The 18,716-nt window shown below is 61.3% G+C and overlaps 2 protein-coding genes across 2 annotated transcripts; both read left to right on the forward strand.

Annotated features, from left to right (window-relative positions):
• The first annotated feature begins 1,438 nt into the window (after positions 1-1,438).
• Positions 1,439-9,872, forward strand: NEK8 (NIMA related kinase 8). Its single transcript, XM_074189070.1, has 15 exons — positions 1,439-1,503; positions 2,251-2,456; positions 2,768-3,000; positions 3,475-3,606; positions 3,994-4,202; positions 4,679-4,758; positions 5,611-5,792; positions 5,881-6,031; positions 6,228-6,304; positions 6,568-6,685; positions 7,022-7,172; positions 7,462-7,625; positions 7,716-7,874; positions 8,191-8,349; positions 8,822-9,872. Exons 1-15 carry the CDS (start codon positions 1,457-1,459, stop codon positions 8,848-8,850), a joined length of 2,097 nt encoding a protein of 698 aa, XP_074045171.1. The 5' UTR covers positions 1,439-1,456; the 3' UTR covers positions 8,851-9,872.
• Positions 9,873-9,909: 37 nt separating this feature from the next.
• TRAF4 (TNF receptor associated factor 4) lies at positions 9,910-17,497 on the forward strand. Its single transcript, XM_074189071.1, has 7 exons — positions 9,910-10,136; positions 14,180-14,231; positions 14,933-15,037; positions 15,168-15,329; positions 15,632-15,793; positions 16,037-16,192; positions 16,351-17,497. The coding sequence occupies exons 1-7, from the start codon at positions 9,994-9,996 to the stop codon at positions 16,981-16,983; spliced, it is 1,413 nt and encodes a 470-aa protein (XP_074045172.1). The 5' UTR covers positions 9,910-9,993; the 3' UTR covers positions 16,984-17,497.
• The last annotated feature ends 1,219 nt before the right edge of the window (positions 17,498-18,716 follow it).

The raw sequence follows: 18,716 nt of genomic DNA on the forward strand, positions 1-18,716 counted from the left end.
TTTTGCATGACCATACATGTTTAACCTATATTGAATTGTAAGCTTTTTCAATGAGGGGGGTGGGAAGGGAGGAAGAGAATGAATTTTAAACTCAAAAGTTTTAAAAACAAATGTTAAAAATTGCTTTATATGTAACTGGAGAAGATACTAAATCATTTTTTAAGTAAAAAAGATAACAAAGTTACTGGCTTTTTTTAGATTTTTCAAGGCAATGGGGTAAAGTGGCTTGCCCAAGGCCACACAGCTAGGTAATTAGTAAGCGTCTGAGTTTGGATTTGAACCCAGGTACTCCTGACTCCAAAGCTGCTGCTCTATTCACTGCGCCACCTAGCCTTGCTAAAGATACCAGGGCTCTCCTAGCTGCCAAATCCAATGGTCTTTTCTCCGCCCTCATTCTCCTTGACCTCTCTACAGCCTTTGATCCTACGGATCACCCCTTTCTCCTGGATACCTTCTGCTCTCTAGGTCTTTCCAACACCCTTCTCTCTTGGTTCTCCTCCTATAAGACCATTTCTCAGTCCCCTTTGCTAGATCCTCATCCATGTCAACTTTCTAAATAGATATCCACAGCACGATGCCTTCTCTTCTCCCTCTGTTGGGCTTCACTTAGTGATCTCATCAGCTCCGTAGAATTATCATCTCTACTGGAAATCCTGTCCCAAGTTCTCGGCTGATCTCCTACTGCCAGTCAGGCATCTCCCACCGGATATTTTATAAGGAGTCCAAAACAAATCATTATCTTTCCCCCTAAGACCCCTCCCCTCTGCCAGCTTCCCCATTCCTGTGGGGGGCAGCCGCGTCCCCCCGGGGCTCCCCTCAGGCTCCTCCTGGATTCTCCCTTCTCCCACACCCAACAGGCCAGTGCATGGCACCAGCCCCCCGAGGCTCCCCAGTTCTCTGCCGGGCCCGCGCTGCGGTGGGGTCTGCATGGCCTCATAGAGGATTCTGGCAACCTCCTCCGGGGGTCCGCAGGCCCCCAGTCTCTCTCCCCTTGGGTGCATCTGTTCTGCCACAGCCAGGTCTGACCATGTGGCCCCTCTCCTCCGGAGGCTGCACCTCCCTTTGCCTCGGGGGCCACAGCCCCTGGGGGGACCCCCGACCCTCCCCCTCCTCTGCTCTGCAGGGAGCACCTCCCTGGGACCCCCGTCCTGCTCCTGGGCGCTCCTGGCCGAGGCCCGGCCCGTCCCGGCCTAGAGAAGCCCCTGGGGGTCTCGGGGTCCCCGGGGGGGAGGGGCGGGGGCGCTCGTTCTAGTAGGCTAATGTCGGTAAAGCACGTGGTGCTCTTTAAAGGGGTCCGAGACGGGGGGGGGGGGGCGCCGCCGCCCGGGGCGCGGAGGGAGCATGGAGGCGGGGGGCAGGGCGGGCGGGCGGCGCAGTCTGCGCATGCGTCCCCGGCGCGGCTTGCCCCGCCGCGGCCGCCGTAGCGCGTCCCGGAAGCGCGGGCCTCGGGGCTGCCATGGAGAAGTACGAGCGGATCCGGGTGGTAGGGAGAGGCGCCTTCGGGTGAGGAAGGGCCCGGCTGCGGTCGGGGGAGGGGAGGGGAACGAGAGACGGAGGACATGATGGAGGAGGGAAGGACAGACACGGCCGGCTCGGATCCCCCGAGTCTGGGAGCGCCAGCCTGGCCGCCGTGGGCTCCCGTCCAGCTGTCGGAAGTCCCGCCCCCGCTTCCGCCTCCTGGCTCCTCCCAGGACTGGGCGGGGCCTCTCTTTGGCCACACCCCCCGGGCCACGCTCCGCCCTCCCTCCCAGTGTGGCCAGTCCTTGGAGCTGCCCCAGAGCTGCCGCCCCCCGCCCCCTGCCCTCTGCCCCCCGCCCCCTGCCCTCTGCCCCCCGCCCCCCGCCCTCTGCCCCCTGCCCTCTAGGTCTGTGCCACAGCGCCTGGCCCGGACTCCAAGACCCGAGTTCCAGTCCTCTCTGTGTTGCTGTATGACCCCTCCCTCCGCCTAGAAGCCGGGCCGGTGGTCCCGGGTGACCCTGCTCGGGTCTCAGGCCTCTTTTTGGGGGGAGGCTCGGTTTCTGCGTCTGTGGAGTGGGCCTGGATGACCCCGTTCTCGGCTCAGGCCATTTTGGGGGGAGGGCTCGGTTTCTGCGTCCGTGGAGTGGAGTCGGTGGGCCTGGACGACCCTGCTCCAAGGCCTTAGGCCATTTTGGTGGGGAGGGTTTGGTGTCTCCATCTGTAAGGTGGCGGGGGTGGCCCTGGACGACCCCGTCTCGGTTCTCGGTGGGCCCGGGCCCCCCGGCCTTGCAGGATCGTGCACCTGTGCCTCCGGAAGGCCGACCAGAAGCTGGTGATCATCAAGCAGATCCCGGTGGAGCAGATGACCAAGGACGAGCGGCTGGCCGCGCAGAACGAGTGTCAGGTGCTCAAGCTGCTGAACCACCCCAACGTGATCGAGTACTACGAGAACTTCCTGGAGGACAAGGCCCTCATGATCGCCATGGAGTATGCCCCAGGTTGGCCTCTGGGGGGTGGCGGGTCCTCACGGTCGCCTTTCCCGGGCAGTTGCTTGACCCTGGTGGGTTGAGATCTCCCGCGCTGTTGGGGCCGTGTCCCTAGTGTCCCCCTCTGCTGCCGTCTCCCTTCTCCACCCTGCCCAGGGCTTGGAAACAGTCCTGGAGATGAGCCGGAGCCTCAGTGATGTTGGGAAACTCCCTCCCCTTCGAGGCCTTGCTTCCTCCTTTGGCGATGACATCGGGTGGCTGTCCTCTGGCCCAGGGAGGGGGCTCTGCCAGACCGAGGCTCAGGGGTCCTTCTCTGCCCCCAGGGGGCACATTGGCCGAGTACATCCAGAAGCGCTGCAACTCCCTCCTGGACGAGGAGACCATCCTCCACTTCTTCGTCCAGATCCTGCTGGCCTTGCACCATGTGCACACCCACCTCATCCTCCACCGAGATCTCAAGACCCAGAATATCCTCCTGGACAAACACCGGATGATCGTGAAGATTGGTGACTTTGGCATCTCCAAGATCCTGAGTAGCAAGAGCAAGGCCTACACTGCAAGTGGGCCTGAGGGCAGCTGGTTGGGGTTCGGGGCAGGGCTCAGGGCTCCCCATCCCTCCAGTTCTTAGTTTTGGCTCTGTCTGAAAGTGAATGTATGACTTCCACTTCCCTCTTCCCCAGTGTGAGGTCTCTGGTTGGTCCCCTTGATCCTCCAGCCCTCCAAGCCCGGCTGTGGCCCCTGTGGGGTCCTCTGTAGCCAGATGGAGGGAAGATGGAGAATCGGCAGCCACTGGAGCTGTCTCTCCCTTGTTCCACTCTCGGTCCGTGATGTCAACAGGAGTGTGGAATTATCTCTCTAAAATCAGAAGGGCTTTGAGAGCTCCTTTATTTATCCCTCACCTCATAGAAGAGGGAAGAGGCTTTGTCCAGGTTGCAGGAGGCAGGGCTGAGCTGGGGTCAGATTCTGTCAGTCCCTGTTCCAAGCTTTTTTTTAGCAGAGTCCTTGTTAATACTAGATATCTTCTCTGTAGGTGGTGGGCACTCCCTGTTACATATCCCCAGAACTGTGTGAAGGCAAACCCTACAACCAGAAGAGCGACATCTGGGCCCTGGGTTGTGTCCTCTATGAGCTGGCCAGCCTCAAGAGGGCCTTTGAGGCTGCGGTAAGACCTGGGGGCCTGGAGGAGGAGAGGGAACCTTCCAGCTCACTCACCTTCTCCAATGTCCAGGATTTCTCCTCTCCTTCCTTTACTTGCTCCTAAGGCCTCTCTACTGAACCTCTTCCCTCTCCTCCAGGCTGCCTCCCATTAACCCACTGGTTCTTCTCTGGCTTCATTCTTGAAGGTGTCTCTCTTGAAGGTGTTCCTGTCTTTTCTTCCTTACTGGGGATCGGTATCTGTTTTCTCTCCCTCATCAGCCTTGTAACTTCCCAGGAGCAAGGGCTGAGTCTTAGCAAGGACTGGCTCTTCTCTCTCTTTCTCTCTCTCCCCGCCCCCATTGGGCCTGGCCAGCATGCTGATTTCTGAGTGGTCCTGGCTTTGCTTGCACAGAACCTCCCTGCACTGGTGCTGAAAATCATGAGTGGCACCTTCGCCCCCATCTCGGATCGCTACAGCGTTGAACTCCGCCAATTGGTGCTGAGCCTGCTGAGCCTGGAGCCCTCCCAGCGGCCCCCGCTGAGCCACATCATGGCCCAGCCCCTCTGTGTCCGGGCGCTGCTCAATCTCTACACTGACGTGGGCAGTGTCAGAATGAAGAGGCCAGTGGGGCAGGCAGGGAGGGGATGTGTGTATGGGTGGTAGTTATCTGAGGGCTGGGGAGCTGGGCAGGGAGACACCCAAAGCTGGGGGTTGAGTTTGATTCATGGATCCTGAGAGGCAGAGCATCATCAGGTCATCACTCGGCAGGGTTGGGGCGGGGGAAGCATCTCGGAGGGTGTCCAGTTCAAGCCCCTCCTTTTATAGGCCTCAGAGGTGAAGTCCCTTCCCAAGGTAACACAGCTCATAAATGGCAGAGAGGATCTCTGATCCTGCCTCTGTGTCCACCCCCCCTCATATGATAGTCAAGCCCAGAGAAGTGACTCACCTGGCCAGAGGTCACACGGTGATGCGGTGGGCAGCATGGGTGACCATGCTCCCTCCTTCCCTGGGGCCTTCAGTGCCCTCAGGGGTAGCTGAGCTGGAGGCACCAGGGCAAAGTGACTGCTGAGCCAACATCTACCCGTCCACCCTGCAGGGTAGAGAAGCCTGCGGGCAGCGTACCTGCAATGCCGTGCGGCCGAGCAGGCAGCAGGACTAGTGGCTCCCGAGCGCGTGGTAAGCCCATTTTGCAGTCCTCCAGCGACCAATCTTGGCTTCAGTTGAGTTCACTGGAACATTTACTAAACACCATTAGGCCCAAAGGGAGGTGGGTCATCCACCCCGAACTTGCCAACTCTAGGAGCTCGAGAGATGATGAGAGGATTTCTTTACACAAATATTTATTCTGGGATGCCAAGAAAGACAGCAGTGTCTGCCCTCAAATAACTCCATGTCAGTAGGGGTGGGGATGGTGGGGACCCGGGGGGCTGCGACCCAGGGCACCAGGGAGTGTACGGTGAAGAGTCTGGAAGAAAGCAGAGGAAGAAGGAGGTGATGAGGAGAAGTGACCCGGGCCTGCAGCCAAGCCTGGGACATTGGGGGGAAGGGAGGAAGGAGTGGCACCTCCTGGAGTGGGGAGTAGTACCCCAGGAACACCCACCCCCTTGTGCGGCAGGCTAGGTTGTATGAATGACTCAAAGGAAAGGGCATCGACAGGCACAGGCAGGGAGGGAGCGATCCAAGACCCGAGAAAGGACAGGCCCGTGTGGCTGAAACTCGAGGGAGGGTAGAAAGAAATGAGGTAGAGGGGGAGCAGATGCCCCCCACCTTGCATGTGTGGAGAGCCCGGAATGCCAGGACTGGGAAGAGGCCCCTTGTTGACTAGGCAGGGTGCGCCACAGCAGCTTCGGAGGGGCTCGCTGCGTAGAGTGACGGAGTGTGGGAAGGCTGATGAAAACTCCGCTGTGGTCATCTAGACCCAGGGCGCCCTGGTCCTAAGACAGCGGGTGGCTCATCCCGCTCCGTGCTGCCTGGCCTCCTTTGTCAGTGGGGGTCGCACGCCAAAGCCTCGAGCTTCTTTCCCTTCAGGTGTGTCCCCGGGGCTGCCCCGGCCAGCCATCCCACCTCCCCTGTCCTCTGTCTACACCTGGGGTGGTGGCCTCAGTGTCCCCACACGGCTGCCTATGCTCAATACCGAGGTGGTCCAGGTCTCCGCTGGGCGCACCCAGAAGGCAGGCGTCACCCGGTCAGGGCGCCTCATCATGTGGGAGGTGAGTGGGCCGAGCAGGCTCTTGGGGTGTCGGTGCCAGGCGGGGGCAGGAAGGCCCCTGGCTTAGGGCCGACTCTGTCCCCACACAGGCACCTCCCGTGGGGGTCGGGGGGGGCATCCTGCTGCCGGGGGCCTTGGAGCAGGCCCAGCCGCAGTTCGTCTCACGCTTTCTGGAGGGCCAGTCGGGAGTGACCATCAAGCACGTGGCCTGTGGGGACCTCTTCACTGCCTGTCTCACCGGTAAGGGGGAAGGAATGGGGAGCACCCCAGGAACACCCACCCCCTCATGCAGCAGGCCTGGTTGTATGAATGACCTGAAAGGTGGGAGTCTTGGGGGGGCCCCGGACTGAGGATCCCTGTAATGGAAGGGCCCTGCTCCCCCGTCATGGCCTGGCTGGGTCCCACCGCTCCAGTACTGCCCCTTCTGTCCCCACAGACAGAGGCATCATCATGACCTTCGGCAGCGGTAGCAACGGCTGCCTGGGCCACGGCAGCTTCACGGACCTCAGCCAGGTGTGTGGGGAGGAACCTCAAAGAGCAGCTTGGGGGGGGGGGGTTGGAAGGGAATCCCCAGAAGGCCTCCCCACCCCCACGGGGGCCACACCTGCCCTGGCCTGCACCTGGTTGGGTCCCGGCAGTGTGGGAAGGAGGGGGAATTTAAAGATACCGGCCGCCCCAAGAGCTTCTCAGCCTGGGCAGGGGATTCCCAGGGGGAAGGAGGGCCCCAGGGAACCGGGCCGCTCAGCCCCGTGTTTCCCCATCTTCTCCCCTTCCAGCCGACGATCGTGGAGGCCCTGCTGGGCTACGAGATGGTGCAGGTGGCCTGTGGGGCTTCCCACGTCTTGGCCCTCTCCACTGAGCGGGAGCTCTTTGCCTGGGGACGCGGGGATGGTGGTGAGGGCCTGCCCGTACTAACAGGCCCCACACCCCAGGACCCCTAACACTCCCCTGCCATGTACCACTGGACAGTCTGAGGCCCCACGTTTGGTCCAGGAAAGGCTGTTCCCAGGTGGGCTTGGGATGCTGAGGACCCCATGGCCGGGGCAGGCCTGGCTGACCCCTCGTTGGCCTCAGCTTCGTCAGTGGAATAGAAGGCTTCGCCCCTGCAGGCCTGTCAGTAGCCTCCATCTGGCCGGCTGCGTTCCCTCTCTCAGTCGTCGCCTCAGGTTCCTCTTGCCCTGCCTCCCTGCCCTTCATCCCCATCCTCATCCTTTCTCTCTTCCTCCCTAGGCCGCCTGGGGCTGGGCACCAGGGAGTCTCACAGCTCCCCACAGCAGGTGCCCATGCCTCCTGAACAGGAAGCCCAGTGGGTGGTGTGTGGCATCGATTCCTCCATGATCCTCACGGTGCCTGGCCGGGCCCTGGCCTGTGGGAGTAACAGGTGAGGGGAAGGGTCAGACCCTGCCCGCCCCAGGCCCGGAGCTCTCAGTTCTGTAATGAAGTGGCCGCCCCTCCTTCCCCAGCAGGATCCCCGCCAGGGTCTCTGCCCATCCTCAGGGGCCTCCTGGCCTATCCCTCATCCCTGCATGAGCTTCTCGTCTCTTCTCTGTTCTCTTCAGCTGCCATTTCCTGATGTGACAGAGTAGGAGAGAACTGTCTCCTGTTCTAGTCTATCTCATTGGTCCAGGGCCTCCTTCCACGGAGTGTTCTCCTCCCCCTCTTCCCCGTAGGTTTAACAAACTAGGCTTGGATCAGGGGTCCCCGGGAGAGGAGCCTGACCCCCATGACCAGGTAGAAGAATCTCTGAGTTTTATGCCCCTTGGCTCTGTACCCCTCAACTCAGAGCCCCTGGTGAGTGTCGATGTGGGCACTGCCCACTCTGCAGCTGTCACAGGTGGGTAGAAGAAGCTTCTGAAGAGGAGGGAGATGGGGCATGTGCTCTCTTCTTGGAGACCCCTTGGTTTACCCTCAATTTCTCTCTCAGCTTCTGGCGAATGCTACACATTTGGCAGCAACCAGCATGGGCAGCTGGGCACCAGTGCCCGCCGGGGCAGCCGAGCTCCCTGCCTGGTGGCAGGGCTCCAGGGCATCAAGGTGGTGACGGTGGCTTGTGGGGATGCCTTTACCGTAGCCATTGGGGCAGGTGAGGAGCTATTGACAAGGATGTCACAGGTGTTGTGGGCAGTGCCGGGCATCTGGAAACCTAATGGACGTTAGTGATCCCTGTGGGTACCCACCAGTCAGTACCCAGGAATCCCCTGATGTGAGGACCACAGAGAACACCCTGCAGTCAGGATTGCCCTGGGTGTGAATGTGGGCTCTGAGGAGCCTGAGCCTCCTTGGCCATGTGTGGGAGGACCGTGGAAATGAGGGTTGTCTGGACCAGGCTGGGCCCTGGGTGCCCCCAGGGAAAGGAGCCGTCCTCTTCCGGTCATTCTCCCCTTGGGTCTCACTGGCAGAAGGAGATGTGTACACTTGGGGCAAAGGTGCCCGTGGCCGCCTGGGGCGCAAGGACGAGGATGCCGGGCTCCCTCGGCCCGTGCAGCTGGATGAAGCTCAGCCCTACGTGGTGACCTCGGTGTCTTGTTGCCATGGGAACACCCTGCTGGCCATCCGCCGTGAGTCGTCCCCCAAGTCACCCTAGTTGGGCCCATCAGCCCTCTGGCCTGGGATGTGTCCTGCATCCTGCTTTCTTTGCCAGCATCCTTCTGCCCAGGCTGTGCCTGACCTGCCTACATTTGGAATTCCCAGAGCCTTGGGAGGGTCTCACTGATTCCTGGAGTCCCAGGGGCGTGGGGGCATCCCACGGGCACCACTGAAGGAGTCTCGACCATCTTCCGGGCTAGACAGAGAATGGACCCTCTGAGAGGGGAACTGGGAGTCGTCCCCTCCCCCACCCCTCCAAGCACCTGCCGTGACCAGAGACAGATGAGGACCGGTCACAGGAAGCTGTGGTGGGATGCTGCGGGCTGATGAGAGAGAGAGAGACCTTGCAGTTTCAGGGCCCTTCCCCTTAGGGAGATTCTAATCCCGGGTGGCTTGAAGCCCACCCATCCCAGGGGCTGAATTGGCATCTTCACTCTTTTCCAGCTGCCACAGAGGAATCCGTCCCACCCTGACGTTCTGCCCTCAACCTCCTCCCCTCGACGCTGGCCCCGGCTGGTATTGGGGGATACCCACCGGCCTTCTGGCTTCAGCACAGGCAGCACCCCTTGGCTCATTTAGGACATCGCCTCTAAGAGGCTGGTGTGACTTCAGAGTGATATGGCAAAGACATCTCTAATTGGCGGCAGAGCCTGGTGCCCTATGTCCCCGGGCACGGACCTGCGCCAGATCCCCCTACTGATTGGTGGGTACCCACGGCGTCTCACACCACTTCCTCAGCTCCTCTGCCCCCACACCTGCCCAGGGCCATTCGAGCCTGGTTTGATCCCAGAAAGCTTCCGTGAATGGACTTGACGGTGAACACGGGCGGCGCCCTCCGCTCAGACTGGTAGTGCCAGGCGTCTGGGAGAAGACCGGGAGAAGGGCTGCGGTGGTCAGGACAGCCGGAGACCACCTCTACAGCGCCAGGGCCCGTGGGGCCGGTAGAGACAGGATAGGGCTTGTCCTGGGGGGTCATGGCGAGAAGGGCACGGACGCCCCCGCCCTGGCAGCCCTCCGGGTGGCGGAGTTGGCACCGCAAGAGATTCTGGGGGGAAAGAGGGAGGCGGCGTGGCCCCTGGGCGAGGGCAGAGCTGTAACGGGAGAGGGCGAGAGAAGTGGGGAGCGGGACGGTGCCAAGGGGTGCCCCGGCCCGAGGGGCCCCCAGGCATGGGGCGGGGCTAATAAAGGCGGCCAGAGCCCAGGGTGTCGCCCGCGGTGACTCAGGGGGCGGGGCGGGCAGGAATGTGGGTGCAGCCGGTCCCCCCCGGGGCCCAGGTTTCCGCCGCGCGGGCGCCCCCAGCTCCGGGCCACGGCCCCGCCTTGGCAGCTGCGTGGCAGCCGGGCCCGGGGCCTGCCACGTGGGGCGGGGGGGCGCCCCCAGACCGGACCGGAATAGCCGCGCTTTGCATGGGGCCCCCCGCCCCCCACTTCCGGAGGCGGGGCCCGGGGTGGGGGGCCGGGACCCCGCTCCGGGCGGCGCCCCGCCCCCGCCCCGCCCCGGGGAGGGGCCGCTCGGGCCGGGCCGGGCCGCGGGCAGCAGAGGGCGGGCGGCGCCGAGCCTGGCGGAGCGGGCTGGCTGCGGCGCCCGCGGGCCTGTGCCCGGCCCGGCGCCCACCATGCCCGGCTTCGACTACAAGTTCCTGGAGCGGCCCAAGCGGCGGCTGCTGTGCCCGCTGTGCGGGAAGGCCATGCGGGAGCCGGTGCAGGTCTCCACCTGCGGGCACCGCTTCTGCGACACCTGCCTGCAGGAGTTCCTCAGGTGCGGGGCCGGGGCCGGGGCCGGGGCCGGGGCCGGGGCCGGGGCCGGGGCCGGGGCGGGGCGGGGGCCGAGGAACAAAGGGGGCCGGGGGGGCGGGGGCCGCGCCCTTTGTCTCGCTCCCGGGGCCGCTCGGAGCCCCCCGAAGGCGCGCCGTGACGCGGCCGTGACGTCAGCGCCGGGGACCCCTCTCCCTTCGGTGCCCTGTGCCGCCCCCCGGAGGACAGGAGCCCCCGAGGGGCTGCCCGCGGGGGCGGGGCTGGCCCCGGACGTGATGGGGGGCGTCGGGCCCGGCGGGGGCCAGCGGCAGCCCCTCCCCGGGGACCCTGGCCCGGCCCCGTGGCTCGGGGCTGCTCGGGTCGGGCCGGGTCCCCCCGGCCGGGCAGCCCCAGCCCCCGGAGGCTCCTTGCAGCCGCCCCCCAGCCCTCACTCTCCGCCCCCTTTTGTCCAGACTCTTTTCTTCTTCTCCGACGGAGCCGACTTCCTCCAGGGCCTCCGGGACCAGGGCAAGGTGGAGGCCGGGAGGCTGCCGTGCCCGGGCTGTGGGGCGCGGGCGGCTCCTGCCCGGCCCGGGGACCGGCCCCCCGCCCGCCGCACCATCTGTTCACTCCCCGGCACCCTCCCCCCGCCTAGTGCCAGCCCCCGGGGTACAAAGGGAGGGCCGGCCGCGGAGGGGCACTGAGCCCTCGGGGTGGGGGCAGAGAGGAGAGCCTGCCCCGGGGAGCCCAACAGCCAGCCAGGGGCTTTGGGCTTGGCACTCTTCTCGCCCCCTCCTCTCCACCCCTTTCCCCTCCTTTTCGCCTTCCTATCCCTTCCCCTCCCTTTTCTTCTCCCTTTCCCCCTTTTCCTCCTTCCCTCTTCCACTTCTCATGGTCTTCCATTGAGCTGATTAAAGAGATTTGTATCCTGCACGTTGAATGAGGTCAGCTCTGTTCCATCTCCCTTTCTGGGATTCCAGGATCCCCTGCCCCTGCCCCTGCCCCTGCCCCTGCCATCTCTTCGGTCATCCCAGGAGTTGGGAATGGACTCTTGCCTCCCCCTCATGACCAGCAGAGACCTTGACACGGAAGCCTTCCCCAAGGCCACCATCATTTTCTGACTCTCAGACGCCCCTCACCCCCAAACCACGGTCCCCTTCCAGTCTTCCCAGCACTCTCTTCTCCCAGGGGTGTGCAGTGTGTGTTGTCTGAAAGGAAATCTTTTTTCTCCTAAGTAGCCCTTTCCCCCTCTTCTGCTCTATTGCACTGAGGCACCTTGTGACCTGGGGAAGCCTGTCTTTTTTTTTTTTTAATTCATCCAGATCTGTGATTTCATTGGTGTAGGGAACTCCAGAGTGAGGAAACTCCTCTCCTCCCTGAGCAGATTGCCACCTGCCTTGCTACATAGAGAGCCATAGTTGGCTGGCGGTCCCGAGGAGTCACCCAGCCAGTACAATGAGCTGAATTTGAACCCAGGTCTTCTGTTTTTGATTTTTTTTTCCAACTCCAGAGACTAGCTCTACCCATTACACCACTGTGCCTTTCCATATTAAGAACTTAAATTCCAACAGAAAAGTGACACTGAAAAGCCAGAGGAGGCCAGAGAAAGGGATGGGGGGTGGGGGACAGAGGAGGAAGGAATCTCCCGGTTTGTCTCTGCCCTCCCTTTTCCTGTTCTTTCTCTTTTTGGAGGAATTCCAGGAAGTTTGGGCTCGAAGTCCAAGCTGGGAGAGATGAGTTCAGCAAGGGTCACATCTTGCTCACACAGTGGTGGGGGGAGAACCTGGACCTCTGAGACTTGGGGGGCTACTGGAGCAGCAGTTGAGGGGGCTTCCACCAGGGCCCTTGCCCCCCCCTTCCTCTTCCTGCCCTTCACGGAGCCGGAACGGAAATCTCGGCCTTCTTTTGTCTCCGTTCCTCTTGCCAGACCTTCTGTCTTCTCCCCCCAATATTCTGGGCTCCTCTTCTCACTCCACATCTGGGTTACTGCCTCCTAGGCTTCCAGATGTTCCCTCCCCCTCCCATCCCCTTGACAGCTGGGGCTGGGAAGCTAGAGAAGCTGGGCCTCCCCACCCCCCTGCCCCCACCACAGGTCTTGTCTTGAGGGAAGCGAGGAAGGGGGACTGGGCTGCCAAGTCCAACTGCCTCCCCCTCCCCCTCTCCTGTCTCCAGGCCTCTCTCCCTACCTCCCCCACCCGGAAATCCCCTCTTCCTCTCTCGAGGCCCCTACTCTCTCCTCTCATCCTGCTCCCCCCCCCCCCCCAGGCCCTGGAGGGGGTGGGGACTGGCAGAGCTCTCTCCCCAGAGCAGCCTCCTTCTGGACTCTATTTCGTTCCCTCTAAGGACAGACCCCCTTCCCCTCCCCCCCCCCCCAGCCTCTCTCCCTCCTCTGGCTCTGGGATCTGGGCTGATGAAGGCGTCCGCTCTGCTGCAGCTGCTTCTGTCCCCCCAGCCCTCCTCCCAAGGCCCCTCTACAGAGAAAGGGACCTCACTCCATTACTGGGAGAATGTTTGTGGAGGGAAGCTTAGGCTGACCCTGCCTGGACCCCTGACCAAGGCTTGGGTGCCAGGGGAGGGGCGAGGGGGAAGGGGAGCTGACCCAATCCCTTCCCCCTTCTTTCGGAAATTCCCCGAGTCAGCACATTCTTGAAAGAAGTCAAGCGGAGCCCCACTTTCCTCCAGGGCTGGTCCTCCCAGACAGTCCAGTCATTAGTTCCTAGGCACTGTGCACCCAGGTAGGCAGCTGGCTTGGCACTGTCCCTGGGCCTTGGGGGTAATCACCCTGAGCTGCTGAACCCCACTGGCAGTTGGCTTCTCGGGGCACTGCCAGGAACACCAAAGCATTTCAAAGCATGGGAAAAGGGCCTTAAAAGACTATTTATTCATGGTTACGGAACAGTCAGGAGGATGGATCAGGACACAGCAGGGCCTGGACGCCCAGGCTTGGGGGCAGACATGCCCATGAAGGTGCCAGTCCTGAAGGTGAGGCTGCCACGTGGCCCCTTTAGCTACTCCTGCCCGTGCCCACTCCTCCCACCTGACTCAGACCTGTCAGGAATGCCATGCCTCTGGGGCACTCTTAGAAGGGGTGGCCAAGACTTCCAGAGGCTGTCAGGCCCACACGATTCTGTGCCCAGTCAAGGGTGTTCAAGGACACTTTGGCCCTGGGCGAGAGTTGCCAATTAGTGGAAGTGGGCACGATAGGCTAAGTCAGCAAGGTAGGGTTTGGAGGGGCTATGTAGGGGGAGGAAAGATTCAGGCCTGAGGGCACCTCCTAATGTTGGTCCTGGCCCCGACCTGAGTGTGTGTGCCCAGGGCTGGAGGACCACACATTCCCCAGGTAGCTGGGTCTCATGGCTCAGGCAGCCCCTTCCCACTACCCAGTTCTTCCGTGTTTGGGGGGAGATCTGGAACTCCCAGGAATAAATTTTGCCCTGGCATCAGAGTGGCTGAGAGTGGGGGGGGCTGTGGGTGATAGGAGGAGGTAGCCCTCCTACTACCCCCTTAGAAATTGTAGAACTATGTGATGGATTAGGAGGAGGGTGAGGGGCCCTTCATATTCCCCAGCCCAGCTGCCATGGGGTGTAGCAGCTGCCATATTTTGTCCAAATGTTGCCTGAAGCAGCTGTCTCTGCCCTCTCCTAGCAGCCCCCCCTCCCTCCATGGGGAAAGGAATTGGAGGGGGTCTCTAGCTTGGGGGGGGAGGGTGCAGCTTTACAGCAGGCTTCTGCTCCTGGAGGCTGTGGGGCTCCCCACCCTTTGTGTGTGTTTCTCGCCACAGGCAGGTTTGGGAACCGGTCTGGCCAGCCGGGCTTAGGGGGGCTGGCCTAGTCAGACCAGGCTGGGGGTGGGGGGGGTAGGGGGTGTGGGTGTGGCCATAATCTCCTCCTCTTTGCTCCCAGACAGGAGAGACTTGGGGCAAAGGGAGATTGAAGGGCCTTGAGAGAAGGCACAGGACGGCTAACTGGAGGTGGCCTGGGCAGTGCCTTGCTTCCCTGTAGCCCAGGTCTTCTTTTGGAGGTCAGGTTTCTCTTAATCTTGCTCCCCCAATTGTTTTTTCCTCTATAGTGAAGGAGTTTTCAAGTGTCCTGAGGATCAGCTCCCTTTGGACTACGCTAAGGTGAGGCCTGGAGAGCAGGGAGCCAAGTGGGTGTTGGAATGGCCCTCCCATCCTGCCTCCCCAAACACCGGGCTCATTTTGGCGAAGGGGGCGTTGGCAGTCAGGGAAGTAGCACGGTGCCAATGTCAACTCTGGAGCAAGGGGCTCTGTGTGCCCCCACAAAGGAGGCTTGTTCCCCCCTCCCCCATCAGTTTGAAAACTGGAGTCACTGGTGTTTGCCCTGTGTGTATGTGTGGTTGGGGGGTGTTGGGCACAAGGCCCTGACTGGTGGGGGGTGCTCCAAGGCTCACAGAGACGCTCTGTGCCCACAGGAAGCTGCCTTCCCGCCCTCTGTCCCAGGGCCTGGGCTGGGAGCCAGTGTTGGGCCCAAAGCAGAGACCCCTCCCCCACGCCAGGCTCAGGCCTTGGGAAAGGAGGAAGGGGGGGGTCTTGGAGTCCAGCTGGGTAGGACTGGCTACCTAGGCCTGTCCTGGGCCTGGGCCCGCACCCAGCCCTGGTGGGGGTAGGAGGAGAGAAAGCAGCGAATCTAAAATGTGGAGAATGCCACAGCAGGAATCAAAATATTAGCCTGGGACAAACTTAGCAGAAGGGGAAACTGAGTCCTGGGGAAGTTAGATGACTCTTCCCAGGGCCTATGGGAGTCGGTGCTGAAGTAAGGACAAGAACTTGGTCCTTAACCTAGTCCCTCTGCCCCCTCCCAGATCTACCCAGATCCAGACCTGGAAGACCACGTGTTGAGTCTGGCCATCCGCTGCATCCATAGCGAGGAGGGCTGCCGATGGACTGGGGCCTTACGCCACCTGCAGGTGAGGGGCGTCCCCGGGACCCTCCGGAGGCCTCTGCTGGGCCCAGCAGAAGTTCGGAGGGAGATGCCTAGGCTCTGCTGGAAGCACCCTGGGGGATATGAGCAGCATGCTGTCCCGTCGCCCTCTGTAGGTGCATCTGAACTCTTGCGGTTATAACGTGGTCTCTTGCCCCAACCGCTGCAGTGCCAAGCTGAGCCGCAGGGACTTGCCTACCCATCTCCAGCACGAATGCCCCAAGAGGAGGCTCAAGTGTGACTTCTGTGGTATCGACTTTACTGGAGAGGCCTATGAGGTGTGTTGGGGAGGGGTGGGGAAAGGAGGTTGAATGGACTGGTCTGTGGGAGGTGTGGCCCTAGACCAGGAGGGGCAGAGAGAGCCTGGCATGAGGGAGGGGATCGAGGCCTGGGAGACATTTATTTTTGGCTTGGTCATTGTGATATGACTGGGAAGGAGGGAGTCTGAGGGTGGGGGGCTTGGTGATGGATCAGCCATGTAGGAGCAGGGCTTTGGGCTGTGCAGGTGCCAAGGATAGAGGTTCTGGGGGCCTAAGATAAGGTTCTAGGTGGCTGAGCTCAGCCTGCTGCTTCTCCCTAGAGCCACGAGGGCATCTGCCCCCAGGAGAGCGTGTACTGTGAGAACAAGTGTGGGGCCAGAATGATGCGGCGACTGTTGGGCCAACACATGATGGCTGAGTGCCCCAAGCGGACCCAACCTTGTGCCTACTGTACCAAGGAGTTTGTCTTTGATACCATCCAGGTGAGGAGCCCTGCAGAGGAGGGGGAAGGAGGAGGTAGGGAGCCCAAGCTAGGAGAGAGATGGAAAGAACATGGATTCACCTCCTTTCTTTAAAACTGGGGAGGGGGGGGGGTCTACTTCCACATCCTTTCATTTGATGTGAATGTGAGAGCCCAGGACTTGCCCAAGGTCAAACTAGCAGAGATGGGGGCTGAACCTGGGTGGGCTGGGTCCCACTCAATGCTCTGTCCCTACCCACCCCAGAGCCACCAGCACCAATGCCCCCGCTATCCTGTGCCGTGTCCCAACCAATGTGGGATGGGGAACATTCCCCGGGAGGACTTGTGCAGCCATCTCAAAGAGAACTGCAACACAGCTCCGGTCCTTTGCCCCTTCAAAGACGCGGGCTGCAAGCATCGGGTAAGTCTTCCTTGGCCTCCGCATCCAAGCTCCCCAACATGGCCATGCCACCAGGCCCCACCACCTCCTCTGCAGATTGTGGCCGCCCTCAGCCTCCCTGGCACCCCCCCCCCGCGGCTCTAGCACCTTGACCCCCTACCCTCCCTCTGGCCCTCCAGTGCCCCAAGCTGGCGATGGGCCGCCACATGGAGGAGAGCGTGAAGCCCCACCTGGCCATGATGTGCGCTTTGGTGAGTCGGCAGCGGCAGGAGCTGCAGGAGCTGCGCAGGGACGTGGAAGAGCTGTCGGTGGGCTGCGACGGCGTCCTCATCTGGAAGATTGGGGGCTACGGGCGGCGCCTCCAGGAGGCCAAGGCTCGCTCCAACCACGAGTGCTTCAGCCCGGCCTTCTACACCCACAAGTACGGCTACAAGCTGCAGGTGTCGGCCTTCCTCAACGGCAACGGCAGCGGGGAAGGCACCCACCTGTCCCTCTACATCCGCGTGCTGCCCGGCGCCTTTGACAACCTGCTGGAGTGGCCCTTCGCCCGGCGGGTCACCTTCTCCCTACTGGACCAGAGCGACCCGACGGTCACCAAACCCCAGCACGTCACGGAGACCTTCCACCCGGACCCCCACTGGAAGAACTTCCAGAAGCCGGGCACCTGGAGGGGCTCAGTGGACGAGAGCGCCCTGGGCTTTGGCTACCCCAAGTTCATCTCCCACCAGGACATTCGCAAGCGAAACTATGTGCGAGATGACGCGGTCTTCATCCGAGCCTCGGTGGAGCTGCCCAAGAAGATCTTGAGCTGAGGACCAGGATGGGGACTTGGGGGAGGGGGGCGGGCCCCCCCTCTCCTCGCCCTCCCCTTCACCACCCCAGGCCAGGCTGCCCTTCTCCCCTGCCCGCTGGGCTCCCACTGTGTCCCCCTGCCATGTACCCCCCCCCTCAGGTGCCTCTTATTGGTGCTTCTCCCCCAGCTCCCCTCACTCCTTGGGGGAGAGGGAGGGGAACAGGCACCGGGGTCTTCAAGGGCTTGAAATAAATGATCCTACGAGCCGTCTCCTTTCCTGGGGGGGGGGGTCCTTGGCTGCCTTGGCCCCACTGCCCACTGTACTGTACTGGGGAGCAAGGCGAGCCGCTTGGCCCCCAGCCCAAGAGCCATAGGGAGTCGAGGCGAGGTGCGCGGTCGGTTTTTTTTTGAACCCCGCCCCTCCCCCATCCCCTGAAGCTGTGCCCCCTCCGGTTATTTATTGCTCCGGTGCCCAGTGGGGCACAGTGGGGGAGCCCTGGTTTGTAATAAATTCTGGATTGTGTATTTATTAACCTTGTCCAGCCCTGACTTGCTTGGGGCTGGGGAGGGGGCGAGAGGGGGGGGTCCTCGGGCCCCGTGGGCAGGCCGGCTCTCCAGCCCCCTCTGGTGGTCACAGGCTGCCAGCAGCAGCTGTCCTTGGTGCTGGGCCCGGGCCCCCTCTGCTGGTCCGCCCGGGGAATCGAGCTCTCCAACCTCCCTTTGCCCAGCTTGCTCCTTGGTCCTTGAGGGCGACCTTGGATGACCCAGCTTGGAGGAGGAGGAGGAAGATTTGATCGTCACATCAGATAACATTTCCCAGCGTTCTTGTGCCAAGAACCACGGTGGAATAGTGGCAGGGATGAAGGGAGCCAGTAGCAGAGGGGCTTGGTATGCAGGGAGGGGTATCAAATTCTAGGAATGGGGAAGAGGCCAGAAAGGGCCCTTCGAGATAAGCAACTCAAGACTGAGACAAAGAAAGCTCCAGGTCAGTTCTGCTTCTCTGGAGTCCGGGGATGCCATGCACTTGCTCAGGAATTCAATATCATTGGTTCCTTTGCAATTTGATGTGTTTTATGCATTTAGGAACATCATTTGGGAAAAGGGTTCAGATGTTTTTTGCCTCTGAACTGTCCTGGACCCCACCGACCAAAGAGGCTCAGTGTGAGCCCCAAATAAAGGGCTTGAAACACCCAACTAAGAGGATTATTGGAATTGGGTTGAGGATTCCTGAGGTCTTCGGGCTGGTAGCTGCAGCTGAATCCTGGCCTTGGTTTGTCCAGGTTCCAGAAGAAAACAAAACAATCCCAAGTCGGGAGTCAGGCTGATAGAAGTGAGCAGAAGCTGACCCAGAAGTCAAGGGCAAACCTGGTCCACAAATCCCCACACTGCCCCCACCCTGACTGGTCAAGTTGTAGCAATGGCAGTGACTGGGGGACTCCTCAGGGTGGGAATCTCTCAACCCTAACATTATTTGAATTTTCTAACACATAAGATTTTCAAAGTCTTTCTCCCAAAGACCCTGTAAAATAAAGCTGGATCATACAAGAGGAAACAAGATCCAGAAGGGTCAGTTGTCTAGACCTGGGAGGCCTGTCAGATCAGTCCATAAACAAGCAGCTGCTACGGGGTGGACACTTGCCAAGCAATGTTCTTTCCCCTCTGCTTCCATTGGGTGAGAGGTAAAGGGGAATATCTGAAGGGGGTCTGTGGGCTGGAGAACCTCAAGAACAAAGGCTTGTGGGTAGTATCAGT

Source organism: Macrotis lagotis, chromosome 5 (assembly GCF_037893015.1).
Source record: "Macrotis lagotis isolate mMagLag1 chromosome 5, bilby.v1.9.chrom.fasta, whole genome shotgun sequence".
Lineage (NCBI taxonomy): Eukaryota > Metazoa > Chordata > Mammalia > Peramelemorphia > Peramelidae > Macrotis > Macrotis lagotis.